Source organism: Salmo salar, chromosome 09 (assembly GCF_965601325.2).
Source record: "Salmo salar chromosome 09, fSalSal1, whole genome shotgun sequence".
Taxonomy (NCBI): Eukaryota; Metazoa; Chordata; class Actinopteri; order Salmoniformes; family Salmonidae; genus Salmo; species Salmo salar.
Genome location: NC_138299.1, coordinates 131,805,899 through 131,827,360, shown reverse-complemented (window position 1 = coordinate 131,827,360; position 21,462 = coordinate 131,805,899). Strand labels below are relative to the sequence as shown.

Here is a 21,462-nt window from a genome sequence, read left to right as displayed (position 1 = left end):
TCTCACAAATGCACCTTGTCATCTGCTTTTGAAATCTTTTACTATACAAATGGTGGTTTTATTTGGCCCCCCAATCAGTTCGAAGTGACTTTAATTTTGGAAATCTGTTCCCATGTATCGTATACAAATGTAAGCAAGGTTTGAAATAGTTTTGTCATTGTTTGAGTCAAATATTATATCTGTTTGGGCTTCTTGCGGTCTACAAATTATTTGTGATTATGTTCTACTTGATTTTTACATTTGAAGTCATTTAGCAGATGCTCTTATCCAGAGCAACTTAACCCCACTTGCTCCTGTTAAGTGCCTTGCTCAAGGGAACATCAACAAATATTTCACCTAGTCGGCTTGGGGATTCTAATCAGCGACCTTTCGGTTTTTAAAACATTTTACTGATAATGCCGTATCAGATAAAGACTACAGTGTAAACAGTGCATTTGGAAAGTATTCAGACCCCTTGACCTTTTCCACATTTTGTTACGTTACAGCCTTATTCTAAAATGTATTGTTTTTCTTCCTCATCAATCTACATGCAATAATACTCAATGACAAAGCAAAAACAGGTTTAGAATATTTTGCAAATGTATAAAAAATTAAACAGTACTTTGTTGAAGCACCTTTGGCACTCGAGTTGTCTTGGGTATGACTTTACATTTACATTTACGTAATTTAACAGACGCTCTTATCCAGAGCAACTTACAAATTGGTGCATTCACCTTATGATATCCAGTGGAACAACCACTTTACAATAGTACATCTATATATTTTTGGGGGTGGGGGGGGGGTTAGAAGGATTACTTAATCCTATCCCAGGAATTCCTTTAAAGAGGTGGGGTTTCAGGTGTCTCCGGAAGGTGGTGATTGACTCCGCTGTCCTGGCGTCGTGAGGGAGCTTGTTCCACCGTTGGGGTGCCAGAGCAGCGAACAGTTTTGACTGGGCTGAGCGGGAACTGTGCTTCTGCAGAGGTAGGGAGGCGAGCAGGCCAGAGGTGGATGAACGCAGTGCCCTTCTTTGGGTGTAGGGACTGATCAGAGCCTGAAGGTACGGAGGTGCCGTTCCCCTCACAGCTCCGTAGGCAAGCACCATGGTCTCGTAGTAGATGCGAGCTTCAACTGGAAGCCAGTGGAGTGTGCGGAGGAGCAGGGTGACGTGAGAGAACTTGGGAAGGTTGAACACCAGATGGGCTGCGGCGTTCTGGATGAGTTGTAGGGGTTTAATGGCACAGGCAGGGAGCCCCGCCAACAACGAGTTGCAGTAATCCAGACGAGAGATGACAAGTGCCTGGATTAGGACCTGCGCCGCTTCCTGTGTGAGGCAGGGTCGTACTCTGCGAATGTTGTAGAGCATGAACCTACAGGATCGGGTCACCGCCTTGATGTTAGCGGAGAACGACAGGGTGTTGTCCAGGGTCACGCGAGGCTCTTAGCACTCTGGGAGGAGGACACAATGGAGTTGTCAACCGTGATGGCGAGATCATGGAACGGGCAGTCCTTCCCCGGGAGGAAGAGCAGCTCCGTCTTGCCGAGGTTCAGCTTGAGGTGGTGATCCGTCATCCACACTGATATGTCTGCCAGACATGCAGAGATGCAATTCGCCACCTGGTTATCAGAAGGGGGAAAGGAGAAGATTAATTGTGTGTCGTCTGCGTAGCAATGATAGGAGAGACCATGTGAGGATATGACAGAGCCAAGTGACTTGGTGTATAGCGAGAATAGGAGAGGGCCTAGAACTGAGCCCTGGGGGACACCAGTGGTGAGAGCACGTGGTGCGGAGATGGATTCTCGCCATGCCACCTGGTAGGAGCGACCTGTCAGGTAGGACGCAATCCAAGAGTGAGCCGCGCCAGAGATGCCCAACTCGGAGAGGGTGGAGAGGAGGATCCGATGGTTCACAGTATCAAAGGCAGCAGATAGGTCTAGAAGGATGAGAGCAGAGGAGAGAGAGTTAGCTTTAGCAGTGCGGCGAGCCTCCGTGACACAGAGTTACAAGCTTAGCACACCTGTATTTGGGGAGTTTCTCCCATTTTTTGCAGATCCTCTCAAGCTCTGTCAGGTTGGATGGGGAGTGTTGCTGCACAGCTATTTTCAGGTCTCTCCAGAGATGTTAGATCGGGTTCAAGTCCGGGCTCTGGCTGGGCCACTCAAGGACATTGAGACTTGCCCGAAGCCACTCCTGTGTTGTCTTGGCTATGTGCTTAGTGTCGTTGTCCTGTTGGAAGGTGAACCTTCGCCCCCAGTCTAAGGTCCTGAGCGGTCTGGAGCAGGTTTTCATCAAGAATGTCTGTACTTTGCTCCCTTCATCTTTCACTCCATCCTGACTAGTCTCCCAGTCCCTGCTGCTGAAAAACATCTCCACAGCCTGTTGCTGCCACCACCATGCTTCACTGTAGGGATGGTGCCAGGTTTCCTCCAGACGTGACTCTTGGTGTTAAGGCCAAAGAGTTCAAGCTTGGTTTCATCAGACCAGAGAATCTTCTTTCTCATGGTCTGAGAGTTCTTTAGGTGCCTTTTGGCAAACTCTACTATAAAGGCCTGATTGGTGGAGAGCTGCAGAGATGGTTGTCCTTCTGGAAGGTTCACCCATCTCCACAGAGGAACTCTGGTGCATATTTAAGTTAATATGCACCAGAGCAAAGTATAGAACCCAGTAAACTCAGACAGTACCACTACCTATGGCCATGGTAACCGCAACACAGTCCTGCCAGACCACTGAGACAACCACTCCTCAACTGTAGATCTGGACACAAAAGAAAGCTGAAGAGATCTTCAACCAGGAAGATGAAGGCACTTATATTCACTATGTAGTGCGTTACTTTTGACCAGAGCCCTACTATAGGGAATAGAATGCCATTTTGGGGCACATACAAAGACTTAGGTTGAGCCGAGGAGATGGCAGCGGGCCTGCTGGACTCCTGATAGCCTATATACAGTGCATTCGGAAAGTATTTACTTTTTCCACATTGTTACGTTACAGCCTTATTCTAAAATGGATTACATACATTTTTTCCCTCAATCTACACACAATACCCAATAACGACAAAGCAAAACCAGGTTTTTAAAAATGTTTGCATAAGTATTCAGACCCTTTGCTATGAGACTCAATTGAGCTCAGGTCCTGTTTCCATTGAAATACCCTTGAGATGTTTCTACAACTTGATTGGAGTCCACCTGTGGTAAATTCAATTGATTGGACATGATTTGGAAAGGCACACACCTGTCTATATAAGGTCCCACAGTTGACAGTGCACGTCAGAGGAAGGAATTGTGGAGAGGAAGATGGCTGAAGTGGATGCTGAGTTGGAATTAAGCAGCGCATCGAGTACATTTGGTGAAGATGAATGTTCTGAATGGACAACAGTAACATCAAAAACCCGGAACAAAAAGGAAATTGTCTATAATTGGAGTGGAGGATACGTGTGTAAATGATAATGCATCGCTTCTTGTTGGGATGTGTTTGTTGAGTAAGGATGCATATGTGGGGAAACCTGTTTGAGGTGTCAAATCTTGAAGTATGCACTTGAAAAAGTGGAGTATGTCAGAGTGACCAGGAGTGGTCTTATTTTGATTAAATGTATTTCTAAAGAGCAGAGGAAGATTGCAGTGGGCCTCAAAAGAATCCGGACAACATAAGTTTTGAACTTCGGAGTAGAGCACCCGTCAAAGGAGTTGACGACAGATGTTCAGGTTGAATACGTGGTGTGAATTCCTGGTGTGGTTGGGTGCCCGGCGTCTGACCCGCTGGGTGAATGGAGAAAAATAAAGTCCGTCGGTCCTGTTGTTTTTTGATAAAGAGCAAATGGTTATGTAAGATATGCTGTAAGAGCTTGGCCATGTTTCAAGTGTGTGCAGATAAACAGGTGTGTAGAAGGATGACGGTGTTTCAATTGTGGTGGGGATCATGATCCTGAGTTCCTGGAGAGCCCTGTAAGGATGAAGGAAATTGAGGTGGTAAAATTTACAGCGGTCAATCGAATCTCCATGCGGAGGAGAGTCAAAGAATTGAGAAAACAAGTGACGCTAGTGAAGAGATGGTAGTGGATACACCACAGCCTGTAGTAAATGTTTGCTTCCAGACAAAAGATGCCCTGTTAAGGTGGATTTCGTTGGGTTCATTGCCACAGTTATAAACTGTACAGCACAAGTCTCAAAGAAATCGAAGAAACTAGACATTATTGTGGCTGCAGCTGAAAAGTTTTTGGGACTCAAGGATTTTACATCGAAAGACTTGCAAGGGGTACTGGCACTGGAAGACCCGCCCTCCCAGGTTCCTGTGATCAGATCTGTTTTATTTTTTTAAAGTTTTATTTATTTTAATTTCTGAATTACTTTTTTGGTAGTTCGGTTTTGGGGGGGAATCCTGTTTCCATCCTGTATAATAGGTGGCAGTATGCACATTCAATTGTGTGATCGCAAATATACCATAGAAGACGTGCATGTCAGAGCAAAAACCAAGACCTGAGGTCGAAGAAATTGTCCATAGAGCTCCGAGTCAGGATTGTGTCGAGGCACAGATCTGGGGAAGGGTACCAAAAAATGTCTGCAGCATTGAAGGTCCCCAACAACACAGTGGCCTCGATCATTCTTAAATGGAAGAAGTTTGGAACCACCAAAACTCTTCCTAGAGCTGGCCAGGCAGCCAAACTGCGCCATCGGGGGAGAAGGGCCTTGGTCAGGGAGGTGACCAAGAACCAGATGGTCACTCTGGCAGAGCTCCTCTGTAGAGATGGGAGAGCCTTCCAGAAGGACAAAAGTCTCTGCAGCACTCCACCAATCAGGCCTTTATAGTAGTGGTCAGAGGGAAGTCACTCCTCAGTAAAAGGCACATGACAGCCCACTTGGAGTATACCAAGAGGCACCTAAAGGACTGACCATGAGAAACAAGATTCTCTGGTCTGATGAATGCCAAGCGTCACATCTGGAGGAAACCTGGCACCATCCCTACAGTAAAGCATGGTGGTGGCAGCATCATGCTGTGGGGATGTTTTTCAGCGGTAGGGACTGGGAGATTAGTCAGGAGATGGGGAAAAATGAACTGAGTAAAGTACAGAGAAATCATTGGCGAAAACCTGCTCAGGACGTCAGACTGGGGCGAAGGTTTACCTTCCAACAGGACAACGACCCTAAGCACACAGCCAAGACAACGTAGGAGTGGCTTCGTGACAAGTCTCTGAATGTCCTTGAGTGGCCCAGCCAGAGACTAGAGTTGAAACCGATCGAACATCTCTGGAGAGACCTTAAAATAGCTGTGCAGTGACGCTCCCCATCCAATCTAACAGAGCTTGAGAGGATCTGCAGAGAGGAATAGGAGAAACTCCCCAAATACAGGTGTGCCAAGCTTGTAACGTCATACCCAAGACGACTCAAGGCTGTAATCGCTGCCAAAGGTGCTTCAACAAAGTACTGAGTAAAGGGTCTGAGTACTTATGTAAATGTGATATTTCTGTTTGTTTTTAATACATTTGCAAAAATGTCTAACCTGTTTTTGCTTTGTCATCATGGGGTATTGTGTAGATTGAGGGGGAAATAAACAATTTAATCCATTTTAGAATAAGGCTGTAACATAACAAAATGTGGAAAAAGTCAAGGGGTCTAAATACTTTCCAAATGCACTGTATGTGGACACCGCTTCAAACTAGTGGATTCCTTTATTTCATAACAAGCAGCCACACTGAAGCTTAAGATCACCATGCCCAATGCCAAGCGTCGGTTGGAGTGGTGTAAAGCTTGCAGCCATTGTACTCTGGAGCTGTGGAAACCCGTTCACTGGAGTGATGAATCACGCTTCACCATCTGCCAGTCCGACAGATGAATCGGGGTTTGGTGGATGCCAGAAGAACGCTACCTTCCCTATTACATAGTGCCAAATGTAAAGTTTGGTGGAGGAGGAATAATGATCTGGGGCTGTTTTTCATGGTTCGGGCCAGGCCCCTTAGTGAAGTGAAATCTTAACACGACAATATACAATGACATTCTAGACAGTGGTGTAAAAATACTTTAAAGTATCTACTTAAGTAGTTTTTTGGGGTATCTGTACTTTACTATTTATATTTTTGACAACTTTTACTTTACTACATTTCTTAACAAAATAATGTACTTTTTACTCCATACATTTTCCCTGACACCTAAAGTACTTGTTATATTTTGAATGCTTAGCAATACAGGAAAATGGTCCAAATCACACAATTATCAAGAGAACATCCCTGGTCATCTCTATTGCCTCTGATCCTCTGGACTCAAACACACATGCTTAATTTGTAAATTATGTATGTTGAAGTGTGCCCCTGGCTTTCTGTAAATTAAAACATATAAGATGGTTTGCTTAATATAAGGAATATGAGATTACTTATACTTTTAATTTTGATACTTAAGTATATTTTAGCAAATGCCAAATACGGACTTTTACTCAAGTAGTATTTTACTGGGTCTGTCACTTTTACTTGTCATTTTCTATTAATGAATCTTTACTTTACTCAAGTATGATAATTGGGTACTTTTTCCACCACTGATTCTAGACGATTCTGTGCTTCCAGCTTTGTTACAACAGTTTGGGGAAGGACCTTTCTTGTTTCAGCATGACAAAGCGAGGTCCATACAGAAATGGTTTATAGAGATCGGTGTGGAAGAACTTGACTGGCTGCACAGAGCCCTGACCTCAACCCCATTGAACACCTTTGGGATGAATTGGAACGCAGACTGCAAGCCAGACCTAATTGCCCATCATCAGCGCCCAACCTCACTAATGTTCTTGTGGCTGAATGGAAACAAGTCCCTGCAGCAATGTTCCAACATCTAGTAGAAAGCCTCCCCAGAACAGTGGAGGCTGTTATAGAAGCAAAGGGGAATCAACTCCATAGTAATGCCCATGATTTTGAAATTAGATTTTCGACTAGCAGGTGTCCACATACCTTTGGGCATGTAGTTTTTAACATTTCGCGCGGCAAGTAGGAAGAGGAAAATCATCACTTCCTCGTACACCCCCCGACCTGTAGTAGGCGGTAATGTTTTCTTCCGTTGCCGTTCCTTCTCTTGGTCGTCACTAGTTTCCACAGCATCATAACCATCGCCTATTTCAACAATTTATCTATTTGAAACACTATCTCTGAGCTATAATAAAGAACCCTAACCTAAAAAAATAAGACCAATAAGCGCTTTAAAAAAAATAATTACGAGCCATATTTACTTTGTCGCAACTTATTTTCTTGGCGGGGATGCGTAGTTGTTAGCACTGAGGTATAATAAGAACGGTGACGTTAGCTACCTAGCAGTGAAAGCAGCGTGGGAGCTGGGTCGAGTAAATGCTACCGAGCAAGCTAATGGCACTAACGTTTCAGGGGAATGTCTACTAAATAAATATTCTGACTCATTAACTCTTCAGGCTATCGATAGCTATATCGTCTTTTTGTTTGTCTTGCCTGCACAGACATCTAACTATCCGTTTCTGTTCAGACAGAGTTAAATAGGCAGTTTTGGGAAACGAAGTTAGCTAGCCAGGTCACATAAGTGCAGTGTTGTTGACCGCCCCTGACCGACCCAAAAGAGAGTTCTCTCTGCCGTCCTCCATCAGTTTCCGAGGATGGTTCTGCTAAGGAGTGTCCCCCCACCCAGCGAGGGAGTCCGGCATGAACAAGGCGAGACCACGGCGGTGTTGGACGGGAAGGGTCTCGGCGCAGGGACTCTCTACGTTGCTGAAACGTATGTGACGCTTTGGTGTGGTGGCTAGCTAGTTGGTTAGCTAGCATTGTTAACCAGTTGACATTCGTTAGTTAGAATGCTAGCTAATTTCTAAAGTCCTAAAATCAGGACGTTTCAAGACTTACATGTTTCCTTAGTGTTTTTGCTTTGAAAATATAAACTTAACATTTATTTTTATAAACTTCAACTTGAGCATCATGAACTTGAATTTTGCATCATGTTAGCTAACTAGTCAATGACTTGACGTGGATCTCAATTGTATTTAATTGAGTAATCACATCTCCTTGCCTCACATCCTTCCTCCTTGTCTCCTTCTCAAAGCACATTGGCTGGGAAGATCTGAGGTTCCATTGTTAAAGTGACTAGTGTTCCATTGAAGTGGCCAGTGATTTCAAGTCTGTATATAGGCAGCAGCCTCTAATGTGCTAGTGATGGCTATTTAACAATCTGATGGCCTTGAGATAGACGCTGTTTTTCAGTCTCTCGGTCCCAGCTTTGATGCTTTGATGCACCTGTACTGACCTCCTCGCCTTCTGGAAGGTAATGGGGTGAACAGGCAGTGGCTCAGGTGATTGTTGTCCTTGATAATCTTTTTTTGGCCTTCCTGTGACATCGGGTGCTGTAGGTGTCCTGGAGGGCAGGTAGTTTGCCCCCGGTGATGCGTTGGGCAGTCCTCACCACCCTCTGGGCAGGTAGTTTGAGAGTTTTAGGTGCCAAGCCAAATTTCTTCAGCCTCCTGAGGTTGAAGAGGCGCTGTTGCACTTTCTTCACCACACTGTCTGTGTGGGTGGACCATTTCAGTTTGTCAGTGATGTGTATGCCGAGGAGCTTGAAGCTTTCCACCTCCCCTGCGGTCCCGTCAATGTGGATAGGGGGGTGCTGTTTCCTGAAGTCCACAATCATCTCCTTTTTGTTGACGTTGAGTGAGAATGTTGCTTTCCTGTGTTTTCCAGGCGGTTGTCGTGGTTTGACGGGTCAGGGATGGGCTTCTCTCTGGAGTACCCCACTATCAGCCTTCACGCCATCTCACGAGACCTCAGCGCCTACCCACAGGAACATCTATACGTCATGGTCAACGCAAAACTCAACGGTGAGACACACACCTGTCCATCAGTGTCAATATCAAACTCGCAGTGAAACGCAAACTTGTGATCGAGTAAGAAGATCTTAAAGTGTGTGTCTGTGTGTTCCCCAGATGAGATGCAGGAGAATCCCCATGATGAGGAAGATGAGGATAAGAGCAGTGAGGAAGATGAGTGTGAGGGGATCACAGAGATCCGCTTCGTCCCTAGCGACAAGGCAGCATGTGAGTGTGAGGGGAGAGGGATGTCTAGTTGGGCAGGGCTAAATTTAAGTCAATGCATCTTTATTAAGCAGGTCACAGGTAACATCTTCCACATATAATGTAACAAGTTCAAACATCTCTATACACATGCATTAGGGATGTCTAAAGCTTTTGGCTCTCCAGTTCTTTGACATGCAGCTCTAGTTTGGAATCACTATGCCAGCTAGGATTACCCTAACTGTGTGTGTGTGTGTCCAGTGGAGTCTATGTTTTCAGCGATGTGTGAGTGTCAGGCCTTGCACCCAGACCCAGATGACGAAGACTCCGACGGGGATTTTGACGGAGATGAGTACGATGTGGAGGAGGCAGGTGTGTAACTCACTCATTTATACAAGCATACAGACACACTTTAACATAGAGTTCACGAACTCACATAGATGGAGTAATCAAGAAGATAATACTAACATTGTATCTCCACCTTCTTTCTCCCTTCAATGGAAAAGAGGCAGGTAAGAAGCCTAACAACTACGCACTCACCCTATCAGCTGCTACAACTACACACTCACTCACTGGTGGTATTCTCTCTCTGTCCTCCAGAGCATGGTCAGGGTGATATCCCGTCATTCTGTACATATGAGGAGGGTGTGTCGGGGCTGAGGGCTGAAGGCCAGGCCACTCTACAGAGACTGGAGGGCATGTTAGCTCAGTCTGTCGCAAACACCTTTCACATGGCTGGGGTCCGCACTGATGAGACCAATGGAGAGTTTGACGGTGGGTCAACAATCACGTACAAGGATAGGTCACACACATAGTCGAACACAGGATACAAGGGTAGGTCACACACACACTGAAATAGTAGAACCCCACAGGCAAAATTTCATGAATGGGATGTAAATAATACACAGCGGAGGTTCTTGACACTGACTTTCTCGGCAATGCTTGTTATTGTAATAACCACAAGATTTATTTAACTAGGCAAGTCAGTTAAGAACAAATTCTTATTTACAATGACGGCCTACACCGGCCAAACCCGGTGAGCGCCGCCCTATGGAACTCCCAATCACGGCCGGTTGTGATACAGCCTGGTTGGCGCCTGAGGACAGAGTGACAATGATCCCGCTCTACATAGTCACTACATAACATCAAGTACATAACAAAGAGAACATAACATAATACAATAACAGATGCATGCAAAAACATTGATATAGGTTACAAAAATATTACCAGGCTAGCTCCTTGGTCTTAGAATATCCGGACTGGCTTGAATGGAACAAGCATCTCTGTCAGATGAGGGAGCTTAGCCATGGAGTCCTCTAGAAGTTAAAATAAGAGCATTGAAGTCAGCCTGATACTGACAACTAATAAGCCAGTACAGTTAGTCCTTCTCTTGAGCACCCGATGGTTCTCCAACTTCTCCGCCTGCCGCTGACTTATCGCTACAAAAGAGTGAAAACACTCAATTTCTGTGGCTAAGTGTTTCTCTGAGAAGGATACATCTGCTAGAATCTCTTCCCTCTTCTTACGCTTCTATTATCTTTTCTCTCTTGTACCATCATCTCTCCCTCCACCTCTTCCCTATTTGGTACCTACTTTTTGATCTTCTGTGGTAGCTCTTTCTCCTTGTTGTTGACATGGTACCTGTTCCCACATTTCTCTAAGAGCCATCTGAGCTCTGACCCGGCCGACTGAATGTATTCTTCTATAGTGGTCCCCCTACCGGCTAGCCAGTCTCCTCTGGAGAACAGAACCATGGTGCGACTCCACTCCTCCGAGCAATCTAGGTGCTTCTCCACAGCCACTTTGTCTCTCCTGATGAAGGGCAACCCCAGAGGGAAGGCAAGGGGTCCACCCCCCTCATCCAGGGTCACACTCCCCTTCAGTTGACCTTTAACCTTGTCTGAGGTGTCCTTGGCAGGGACACACATCCAGTTCTGCGTGCCGATCACATTCACCAGAGTACCGTATTAGTTTGTTTCATGGTACATGAACCCCCCCAGTAGCGCTGTCTAGTCCCAGGAGGCTATTGCCACTGGAACACTTCTCCCCCGATTGCTCAGTTTAACCAGGCGGCCAGCTCTAGGAAATGTCTTGGCGGTTCCAAACTTTTTCAATGCTGCAGAAATGTTTTGGTACCCTTTCCCAGATCTGTGCCTCGGCACAATCCTGTCTCGGAGCTCTACAAATGATTGCTTCAACCTCATGGCTTAGTTTTTGCTCTGACATGCACTGTCAACTGTGGGACCTTTATGTAGACAGGTGTGTGCCTTTCCAAATCATGTCCAATCAGTTGAATTTACCACAGGTGGACTCCCAAGTTGTAGAAACATCTCCATGATGATCAATGGAAACAGGATGCTATTTCAAGTCTCATAGCAAAGGGTCTGAATTCTTATGTAAATAAGTAATTTTTTTAATACATTTGCTAAAATGTCTTAACCTGTTTTTGTTTTGTGTATTGTGTGTAGATTGACATAATCAATTTTAGAAAAAAAATTGTGCCGAATACAACAGGAGTAGACCTTAACGTGAAATGCTTACTTACAAGCCTTTAACCAACAATGCAGTTTTAAGAAAAAGAAGAGTTAAAAAAGAAATAGCAGCCAGTCTATGACTAGGGTGGCTGGAGTCTTTGGCAATTTTTATGGCCTTCCTCTGATACAGCCTGGTATAAAGGTCCTGGATGGCATGAAGCTTGTCCCCAGTGATGTTCTGGTCCGTATGCACTACCCTCTGTAGCACCTTGCGGTCGGAGGCCGAGCAGTTGCAATACCAGGCGGTGATGCAACCAGTCAGGATGCTCTCTGTGGTGCAGCTGTAGGACTTTTTGAGGATCTGAGGACCCATGCCCAAACTTTTCAGTCTCCTGAGGGGGAATAGGCATTTTCGTGCCCTCTTCACGACTGTCTTGGTGTGTTTGGACCATGTTAGTTTGTTGGTGATGTGGACACCAAGGAACTTGAAGCTCTCAACCTGCTCCACTACAGCCCTGTCGATGAGAATGGAGGCATGCTCAGCCCTCCTTTAACTGTAGTCCACAATCATCTCCTTTGTCTTGATCAAGTTAAGGGAGAGATTGTCCTGGCACCAGAGTTCCAGGTCTCTGACCTCCTTCCTATAGGCTGTCTCGTCGGTGATCAGGCCTATCACGTTGTTTTCGGCAAACTTAATAATGGTGTTGGAATCGTGCTTGGCCATGCAGTCATGGAGGGGACAAAGCACGCACCCCTGAGGGGCCCCTGTGTTGAGGATCACCGTGGCAGATATATTGTTGCCTACCCTTACCACTGGGAGCAGCCCGTCATGAAGTCCAGGATCCAGTTGCGGAGGGAGGTGTTTAGTCCCAGGGTCCTTAGCTTAATGATGACCTTTGAGGGCATTATGGTGTTGAATGCTGAGCTGTAGTCAATGAATAGCATTCTCACATAGGTGTACCTTTTGTCCAGATGGGAAAGGGCAGTGTTGAGTGCAATAGAGATTGCATCATCTGTTGGGGCTGTATGCAAATTGGAGTGGATTTAGGGTTTCTGGGATAATGGTGTTGTGAGCCATGACCAGCCTTTCAAAGTACTTCATGGCTACTGATGTGAGTGCTACGGGTCTGTAGTCATTTAGGCAGGTTACCTTAGTGTTCTTGGGCACAGGGACTATGGTGGTCTGCTTAAAACATGTTGGTATTACAGACTTGGCCAGGGACAGGTTGAAAATGTCAGTGAAGACACTTGCCAGCTGGTCAGCTCATGCTCAGAGTACACGTTCTGGTAATCCGTCTGGCCCTGCGGCCTTGTGAATGTTGACCTGTTTAAATGTCTTACTCACATCGGCTACGGCGAGCATGATCACACAGTAGTCCGGACCAGCTGGTGCTGTCATGCATGCTTCAGTGTTGATTGCCTCAAAGTCCTTTAGCTCGTCTGGTAGGCTTGTATCACTGTGCAGCTCGCGGTTGGGCTTCCCTTTGTAGTCCGTAATAGTTTGCAAGCCCTGCCACATCCGAACAGTGTCGGAGCCGGTCTTGTAGGATTCAATCTTAGTCCTGTATTTACGCTTTGCTTGTTTGATGGTTCGTCTGAGGGCATGGCGGGATTTCTTATAAGCGTCTGGGTTAGAGTCGCTTTCCTTGAAAGCGGCAGCTCTACCGTTTAGCTCAGTGCAGATGTTGCCTGTTATCCATGGCTTCTGGTTGGGGTATGTAGGTACGGTCACTGTGGGTTTTGCTTATGAGTGGGAATCAGAAGAATATAATTATGGTCAGATTTGCCAAATGGAGGGCGAGGGAGAGCTTTGTATGCGTCTCTGTGTGGAGTAAAGGTGGTCTAGAGGTTTTTGAATTATTTATTTTTTTTCTCTCTACTTGTTGCACACGTAACTTGCTGGTAGAAATTAGGTAAAACAGATTTAACTTTGCCAGCATTAAAGTCCCCGACCACTAGGAGCGCCGCCTCTGGATGAGCATTTTCTTGTTTGCTTATGGCAATATAGTTCGTTGAGTGCGGTCTTAGTGCCAGCATCAGTTTGGTGGTAAATCGACAGCTACGAAAAATATAGATAAACTCTCTTGGTAAATAGTGTGGTTTACAGCTTATCATGATACAAAACCTCAAGACTTCCTTAATATTTGATTTTGCACACCAGCTGTTATTGACATAGATACAGACCCCACCCCTTGTCTTACTGGACCCAGCTGTTCGGTCTTGCCGATGCACAGAAAAACCAGCCAACTGTATATTATCCATGTTGTCGTTCAGCCACGACTCTGAAACATAAGATATTACAGTTTTTAATAATGTCCCGTTGGTAGGGTAGTCTTGAATGGAGCTCATCCAGTTTATTCTCCAATGATTGCACATTGGCCAATAGGATGGTAGAGGCGGGTTACCCACTCGTCGACGAATTATCCCAAGGGACACGGACCCGTGTACCCTGTACTGGCATCTTCTCTTCTTTGAGCCTGGTCGGGTATCTGGAGTAAATTCTTCGCGTCCGACTCATTAAAGAAAAAATCTTTGTCCAGTTCAAGGTGCGTAATCGTTGTTCTGATATCCAGGAGCTATTTTCAGTCATAAGAGAAGGTGGCAGAAACATTATGTACGAAATAAGTTACAAACAATGCAAAAAAAAACACTCAAAATAGCACAATTGGTTAGGAGCCCGTAAAACAGCAGCCATCTCCTCTGACGCTAAAGCTGTTACGTAACAATGTGGAAAAAGTCAAGGGGTCTGAATACTTTCTGAAAGCGCTGTAACTTAACATAGTAAGTAAATATAACTCAACATAGTAAGTAAATATAACTCAGTATAGTAAATCAATCTGGCCAGGTTTGTTTGACACACACTGCTGGAATTTGCAGTATGAATGTTTTTTTCCTGTGTGACTTGGTCACATGTACTTTGTCATTCAAGGCATTCAGAGCCCCTTTCTCTATGTTGAAAAGAAACAACACTTTCACTTTCTTTTTCTCACTTTGACCAGCGGGTATGTAGTACAGAGCATAGCCCACACCCGTTATGAACACATGAGCATGAAGAAAGCCGCATGTGTTTCATGATAATCAGTATATTGGCTGTTGTAGTCATTTTATTTCTATGTCTGTCTGCAGATGGGATGGAGGTGGATGCTGGGTCGACGGTGGCCGGACAGTTTGAAGATGCAGACGTAGACCACTAGTAATAACATATCATAATACTACGTTATAATTATCAGTATGTTAGTGTGATGTTTTGTGTGATCACATTTAAATCCACATCCTGCTGTGAACCTTATGGACCTGCTTTACCATACTGTAGTTAAGTCTCTCACTGTCTTTTTCGCTCCCTCTTCTTCTCTCAGATGGAACTCAACTCTGCCATTCAAAGCACTTGTGGTACATTGTGGGATAGGATAATACAACCTCTCCACTTCCTGTCCCCAAGGCATCATTTTCTGTTCATCTCCACACACATTGTGTTTTGTACCTGAAGACCAGTTGTACTGAGTTTTCCCCAACAGGGAGCAGTGTTGTCTTTGTATGAAATCTCTTCAATAAATAAATAGTTTTTGTATGAATAAGAGTGTGTTTGTGTTATGTGCACATTCCAGAGGAGTAAACATAGGAGCTACACTGATGTGTCAGGAATTTTTTTAATATTGAAGTCTGTTTTATTATACTGAACAAAAATATGAACGCAACATGCAAAATGTTGGTCCATGTTTCAGAAGCTGAAATAAAAGATCCCAGAAAAGTTCCATACGCACAATTTTGTGCACAAATTTGTTAACATCCCTGTGATGATCATTTGTCAAGATAACCCATCTATCTGACAGGTGTGGCATAGCAAGAAGCTGATTAAAACCTCTCTGGGATCGTTCGAGACGCTAGCGTCCCACCTCGCCAACAGCCAGTGAAATTGCAGGGCGCCAAATTCAAACAACAGAAATCTCATAATTAGATTGCTCAAACATACAAGTAGTATACACCATTTTAAAGATAAACTTCTTGTTAATCCAGCCACAGTGTCCGATTTCAAAAAGGCTTTACGGCGAAAGCACACCATGCGATTATGTTAGGTCGGCGCCTAGCCACAGAAAACCATACAGCCATTTTCCAAAGAAGGAAAGGTGTCACAAAAGTCAGAAATAGCGTTAAAATTAATCACTAACCTTTGATGATCTTCACCGGATGGCACTCCCAGGACTCCATGTTAGACAATAAATGTGTGTTTTGTTCGATAAAGTTCATCTTTATGTCCAAAAACCTCATTTGAAATTTGGCGCGTTATGTTCAGAAATGCATTGTCTCAAACAAACATCTGGTAAAATTGCAGAGAGCCACATCAAATTACAGAAATACTCATAAACATTGAAAGATACAAGTGTTATACATAGGATTAAACAAACTTCTTGTTAATCCAGCCGCTGTGTCCGATTTCAAAAAGGCTTTACGGCGAAAGCACACCATGCGATTATGTTAGGTCAGCGCCTAGCCACAGAAAACCATACAGCCATTTTCCAACCAAGGAGAGGTGTCACAAAAGTCAGAAATAGCGTTAAAATTAATAACTTACCTTTGACGATCTTCATCTGATGGCACTCCCAGGTCTCCATGTTAGACAAATGTTTGTTTTGTTCGATAAAGTTCATCTTTATGTCCAAATACCACCTCTTTGTTTGTGCGTTTAGTCCAGTAATCCAAATGCACAAAGCGCGGGCACAAAGTCCAGACGAAAAGTCAAAAAAGTTCCATTAAAGTTCGTGGAAACATGTCAAACGATGTATTATAATCAATCTTTAGGATGTTTTTATCATAAATCTTCAATAATATTCCAACCGGACAATTCCATTGTCATTAGAAAGGAAAAAGAACGAGCGTCGCGCTCATGGCCACGCGCAAGACTAAACTAATGTCTTTCAGCTTGAACACTTGTTGAAACAGTTCTTATTCGATCCCCTTTCACAATACAAGCCTGAAACAACAGGCTAAAGACTGTTGACATCTACTGGAAGCCTTAGGAAGTGCAATCTGACCCCACAGACACAGGATATTGGATAGGCAATCACTTATAAAAACTTCAAACCTCAGATTTCCCACTTCCTGGTTGGATTTGTCTCAGGTTTTTGCCTGCCGTATGAGTTCTGTTATACTCACAGACATTATTTTAACAGTTTTGGAAACTTTAGAGTGTTTTCTATCCAAATCGACCAATTATATGTGTAGCGTGGTTCGTTCTGCGTTGTGTACTTTTACTTAGGACACTGCCACAACTGGAATTCTGATGGTTGGATCATTTTTATTCGACCTGCACACGAAGAGACAACACACAATATGTTAGCCCTCGGTGCAGTCACAGCTCTCGGGTACCTTGCTAGTTGAAGGTCAGGCAAAAGAGAACAATAAGAGGGTACGTAAGTACAGAGAACCCGCGATGGACCAAACCAAAATATACAAAACCTTTACAATTAGGTGTATTTACAATATAGATATCAAAAAAATGTTTGTACACCGAAAAATAACAACTATGCAGCTGTAATTAAATAAAGAAAACACATTGAATTATTATTATTGTTATTAACTTATTAACATCCCCTCTTGACCTGGCCTACTTGAACTGTCCTTTTGTGCAACTTGGTGCATAATCTAGGGGAACAACATCACTCTACTACATATGCATATCCTAGCTTCTGGGCCTGAGTAACGGCAATTTACTCTGGGAATGCTTTTCATCCAAACTTCCCAATGCTGCCCCCTATCCCAATGAAGTTAAACAGCATGATCATTACACAGATGCACCTTGTGATTGGGACAATGAAGGCCACTCTAAAATGTGACGTTTTGTCACACAACACCATGCCACAGATGTTTAAAGCTGAGGGAGTGTGCAGTTTGCGTGCTGACTGCAGGAATGTGCACCAGAGATTTTGTGTTCATTTCTCTACCAATTTGGCAGTATGTCCAATTGGCCTCACAACCGCAGACCTTCACCAGCTGTCTTGCCATGCTGTCCATTGGCTGCGCCACTGCCCAGTTGTGAAATTCATAGATTAGGGCCTAATAAATGCATTTAAATTGACTGATTTCCTTATATGAACTGTAACTCAGCAAAAAAAATTTAATTGTTGCATGTTGCGTTTGTTTTTGTTCATTATAGATAGGAGAGTGCTGAAATTGCTTTGGGCCGGATTTGAAACGGTAAGCGGTAAATGAGTACCAGAGGCAGCAGCCTAGACCGCTAGGCCAGTGGTTCTCAAACTTGGGCGATTGGTCTCAATCTGGCTTTATATTTACTCTTGAAATGTATAGTAATAGAATGCACAAGGAGCAATTTCAAAAATGGTTAGTGTATCTGTTCAGGGGCGCCACATGTGTGGGAAAAGTCAGGACGATTCTAAGGGCCTGTGACTGACAGGGGCCCTAAAAAAATTATAACATTAGGTATATTTTTTTCAATATAAAATTATTAACCTATCATCATTAATATAACATTTTATTTACAACGTACTAATAAAACTAACGGTTTCTTTTTATTTTCTTGTTTTTGGCAAAAAGTAAACATCCAGAGAGCCTCTGTATTGCCCTCCCCCTCCCTCTATTTACATGAAATGGTTCGGTCCTGCCCCCAAACCAGGCGCGAACGCTACTTGCTAGCAGTGAATTGCGAGTGAGGATTGCGGTTGGAGTATAATGTTTCAGCTTGCTAAAGAAAAATCTGGCATCCAAAAACAAAAAAGACAGGAGAGAGAAAAGAAAGGGCGACAAAATGTCACCCAATTTTTCACAAAGGAAGGTGGTTGTAGTCCGTGATTGGTGGAAATTAACCTGTTAGCTTAGTCCGTAGTGAAATAGGCGACGTTTGCTCCCCTAACATTAGTTACTTAATATCTTAACAGAAAAGTGTTTACATTTCGCTCCTCTTTTAGCCGACATTTAATCAATGCAGGCAAATTTTTAGCAAGCTATTCATACTAAATAAGTTGTCCCCGCCCCTGCCTGGTGCCAGGCCCAACAGATGCAGCTTCAGGCTCAGCAGCCCTGTCACCCCATCCCCATACCCCTGAACCAGCCCTACTCCCAACTAAAGGAGGTCAGCATTGTGTTGAATGACATGTCAGTTGGCATAATTGCAGGTACTGCAATGCATTGAGGACAAGAATGTGATTCTCCAGTCAGGAAAAATCTCACTTGACACAGAGGCAGCCAATATCAGAGCCTTAAAGGAAGAGATGCAGGATCTTAGAGATGGATGGGAGTCTCTCCTGTCTGAGGCAACACTGATTGCTACGCAAATGGATGTTGCACCTCAATTTAGCAAGGAACACAGCCGCTTGAGGAAAAGGAAGAGATTCCATGATGAGACCTCTCAAGAGGAGACAGCTCAGGACAGTGCAGCAGTTTTGGAACACACTGTTTTTTACTGCTATGGACAACATAGGTGACTTGGACACTAGGTTCCACAACACTGCAAAAATTGTAGAATCATTTTCTGCTGTTCTGACAGTTGGGCATATTAGTGAGGATAAAGTCCCTTCTGTGTGCCAACCACTGATCATGAAGTATTCCAGAGATCTTACACCTGAGTTTCAAAATGAAATAAGACACCTGAACACTGTATATGCTGCCCCTTTCCCCCCAACTTGTTCCCTCTTGATCTCCTGAATCCAATTTGTAAGATGCAGCTACAAAGCATTTTTGGAGAAGTGTGCATTGCTTTACTATATTTTGCACACTGCATGTTGCTGGTGGCGAGAGAGCTTTAAGTAAGCTAAAAACTATTTGAGGTCCACTATGTCCCAGGACAGGCTTTGCAGTCTTGCCATGCTGTCCATTGAAAGTCAGTTAGCTAGAAAGCTGGATTTCAAAGACTTGATCAGTGACTTTGCTAGCAAAAAGGCTCTGCGCTGGGCTCTTGGTGAGTAAAGCTGAGCAAAGGGCCAGTGATAACTGTTAAATGGCATGGCTATGGATATTGGATCACTACACACATGATGCCCACAGGCTGAGAACAAGACTGAGAACAAGATGTATCTCAAAGTAATGGATAGATTGCCATAACATTTGTTGTGCACGATCATCACCCAAAGTGGAAGAAACCTATTGATTTGGTGACCATTTGACCTTTCCTCTAGCACTACCATCAGGCCTTTTCATTTCCATTTCGTTTTTCCATTTCCACTTTTACAGCTGCTTATTTTCTAGTTGGTATGTATACTTAGTTCAACAATCTGCTGCTGATTTGATTATTTTGTTTGTTATATCATTCTATAGATTATGTTAATTTATTTGAATTGAAGAGGTTAATGTATATTTAAGTTATATTTATTTTAAGTTATTCATTCATGTTAAAATAATTTTTCATCCAAAAATTGTACTATTAAAATTACATTTAGACTGTAAAATATGGCCTTTAGCAAATTTTTTATAGAGGGTATCAGTCTTGCATGAAATAGTGAATTCCACTGTATGCAGAATGTTGTGTGCATGTCTGCACAGTGTTATATTTTTACAGCTCACTGTCAGTAAATATTGGACTACAAGAGAGTTGCAAGTCTGCAAAGGTAGAGTTATTTAAAGCTTTGAATGTGTTGATTGGGTTCTGAAGGTGTGTGGTTACAGCAATTGCGCAGGGTTGGTATGGCCTGTGGTGGTGTGGCCCAATGTGGTATCTTTTCATTGGGCCCAAAATCCCTGGTGGCGCCTCTGCATCAGTACATTGTTTTATTTTTATTTTTTAGCCCATAGATATGGTTGTGAAAAAGTTTGGGACCACTGCACTAGACAACCCGTGGCCACAGAAATCAAGGTTTCTTATTTGCTACGCTTAGCTTTTAGGCAGCGCGAGCAGAGAGAGAGCCAATTAAAACTATTGGCCCTGGGAGCAAGCTGTGTCAATCATGAAAATTGAGCCAGAGCGTAATTGTACAATGGGCAGCCCAAGCTGCCAACAGAGCGTATACGTACATGTTTCATTTAAATAAATAGGAGCAACTCTTGATCTGCAAAAGTTATGCGTCTGGTGTAGCAGGCCACCGGAGCTACACTCACTCACAGCTTAATGATTGGAAAAGAAAATCAACTCTGATCATTTCAACTGTTTATTTCAACAACTTAATGCATCAAAACTATTGTCAGAGCACCTTTTTTTATCATTCACCTAGGTCTGACCCAGTTTGCGTACATTTAGATTACATTTTTGCCATTTAGCAGACGCTCTTATCCAGAGGGACTTATAGTGCATTCATTTTAAGATGGCTAGGTGAGACAACCACATGTCACAGTAATAGCAAGTATGTTTTTCCTCAAAGTAGCTTTCAGCAGTCAGAGCTAGTAAGGGGAAAAGTAAAGTGCGAGTGTTAGTTCACAAAAGGCTTTTTTGGGGGGGGGGGGGGGGGGGATACTGTGGGATTATTTAAGATACTCTTTGAAGAGGTAGGTTTTCGGAAGATGGGCAGGGACTCTGCTGTCCTAGCTGGTTCCACCATTGGGGACAGATGAGAGCTTGGACTGGGCTGAGCGAGAACTTCCCTCCCATAGGGGTGGGGGAAGGTCAAGAGACCAGAGGTGGCAGAACAGAGTGCTCAGGTTGGGGTGTAGGGTTTGAGCATAGCCTGAAGGTAGATTGGAGTGGCAGTTCCTTTTGCTATTCCGCACGCAAGTACCATGGTCTTGTAGTGGATGTGAGCTTTGACTGGAAGCCAGTGGAGTGTGCGGACTGCGGAGGAGCGGGGTAACTTGGGAAGGTTGACAATACTCCTCAAGTTGGCCATAGTCATATCTATTGAAGAACTGTACATAAATTACTATCTCAAAGTGTTTCAAATATGCTACTAACACTACTAACTACAGAAATCAATTTTTTTACATCAATGCTACACAAATCCAGAGGAAGACAGCTCATAAAAATGTCTGGAATAGAGTGGATGAAATTGTATCATTACGTTCCAGACCAATTTTGAAGTGCCACCAGCCACCACTACACAAATCATACTAGATTAAAAAACATCTCAATATATATATATA

General features: G+C 43.8%; 1 protein-coding gene across 3 annotated transcripts; it reads left to right on the top strand.

Moving 5' to 3' along the window:
- Positions 1 to 7,020: 7,020 nt before the first annotated feature.
- On the top strand, positions 7,021 to 15,020 carry clns1a (chloride channel, nucleotide-sensitive, 1A). Of its 3 annotated transcripts, XM_014214488.3 has the most exons (7): positions 7,021 to 7,689; positions 8,643 to 8,779; positions 8,885 to 8,995; positions 9,233 to 9,343; positions 9,572 to 9,745; positions 14,572 to 14,638; positions 14,802 to 15,020. In XM_014214488.3, coding segments are annotated over exons 1-7 (720 nt in total). In that variant the 5' UTR covers positions 7,021 to 7,570; the 3' UTR covers positions 14,803 to 15,020. The 3 variants fall into 3 exon arrangements, with proteins under 3 accessions (XP_014069963.2, XP_014069964.2, XP_014069965.2); XM_014214489.3 differs by lacking the exon at positions 14,802 to 15,020 and having other exon boundaries at positions 14,572 to 14,639; XM_014214490.3 differs by lacking the exons at positions 9,572 to 9,745; positions 14,802 to 15,020 and having other exon boundaries at positions 14,572 to 14,639.
- Positions 15,021 to 21,462: the final 6,442 nt, after the last annotated feature.

Coding starts and splice junctions, on each gene's coding strand:
- clns1a (XM_014214488.3), top strand. CDS start 7,571: ATGGTTCTGCTAAGGAGTGTCCCCCCACCCAGCGAGGGAGTCCGGCAT. Junction 7,690..8,642: donor ACTCTCTACGTTGCTGAAAC/GTATGTGACGCT, acceptor TGTGTTTTCCAG/GCGGTTGTCGTGGTTTGACG. Junction 8,780..8,884: donor GGTCAACGCAAAACTCAACG/GTGAGACACACA, acceptor TGTGTTCCCCAG/ATGAGATGCAGGAGAATCCC.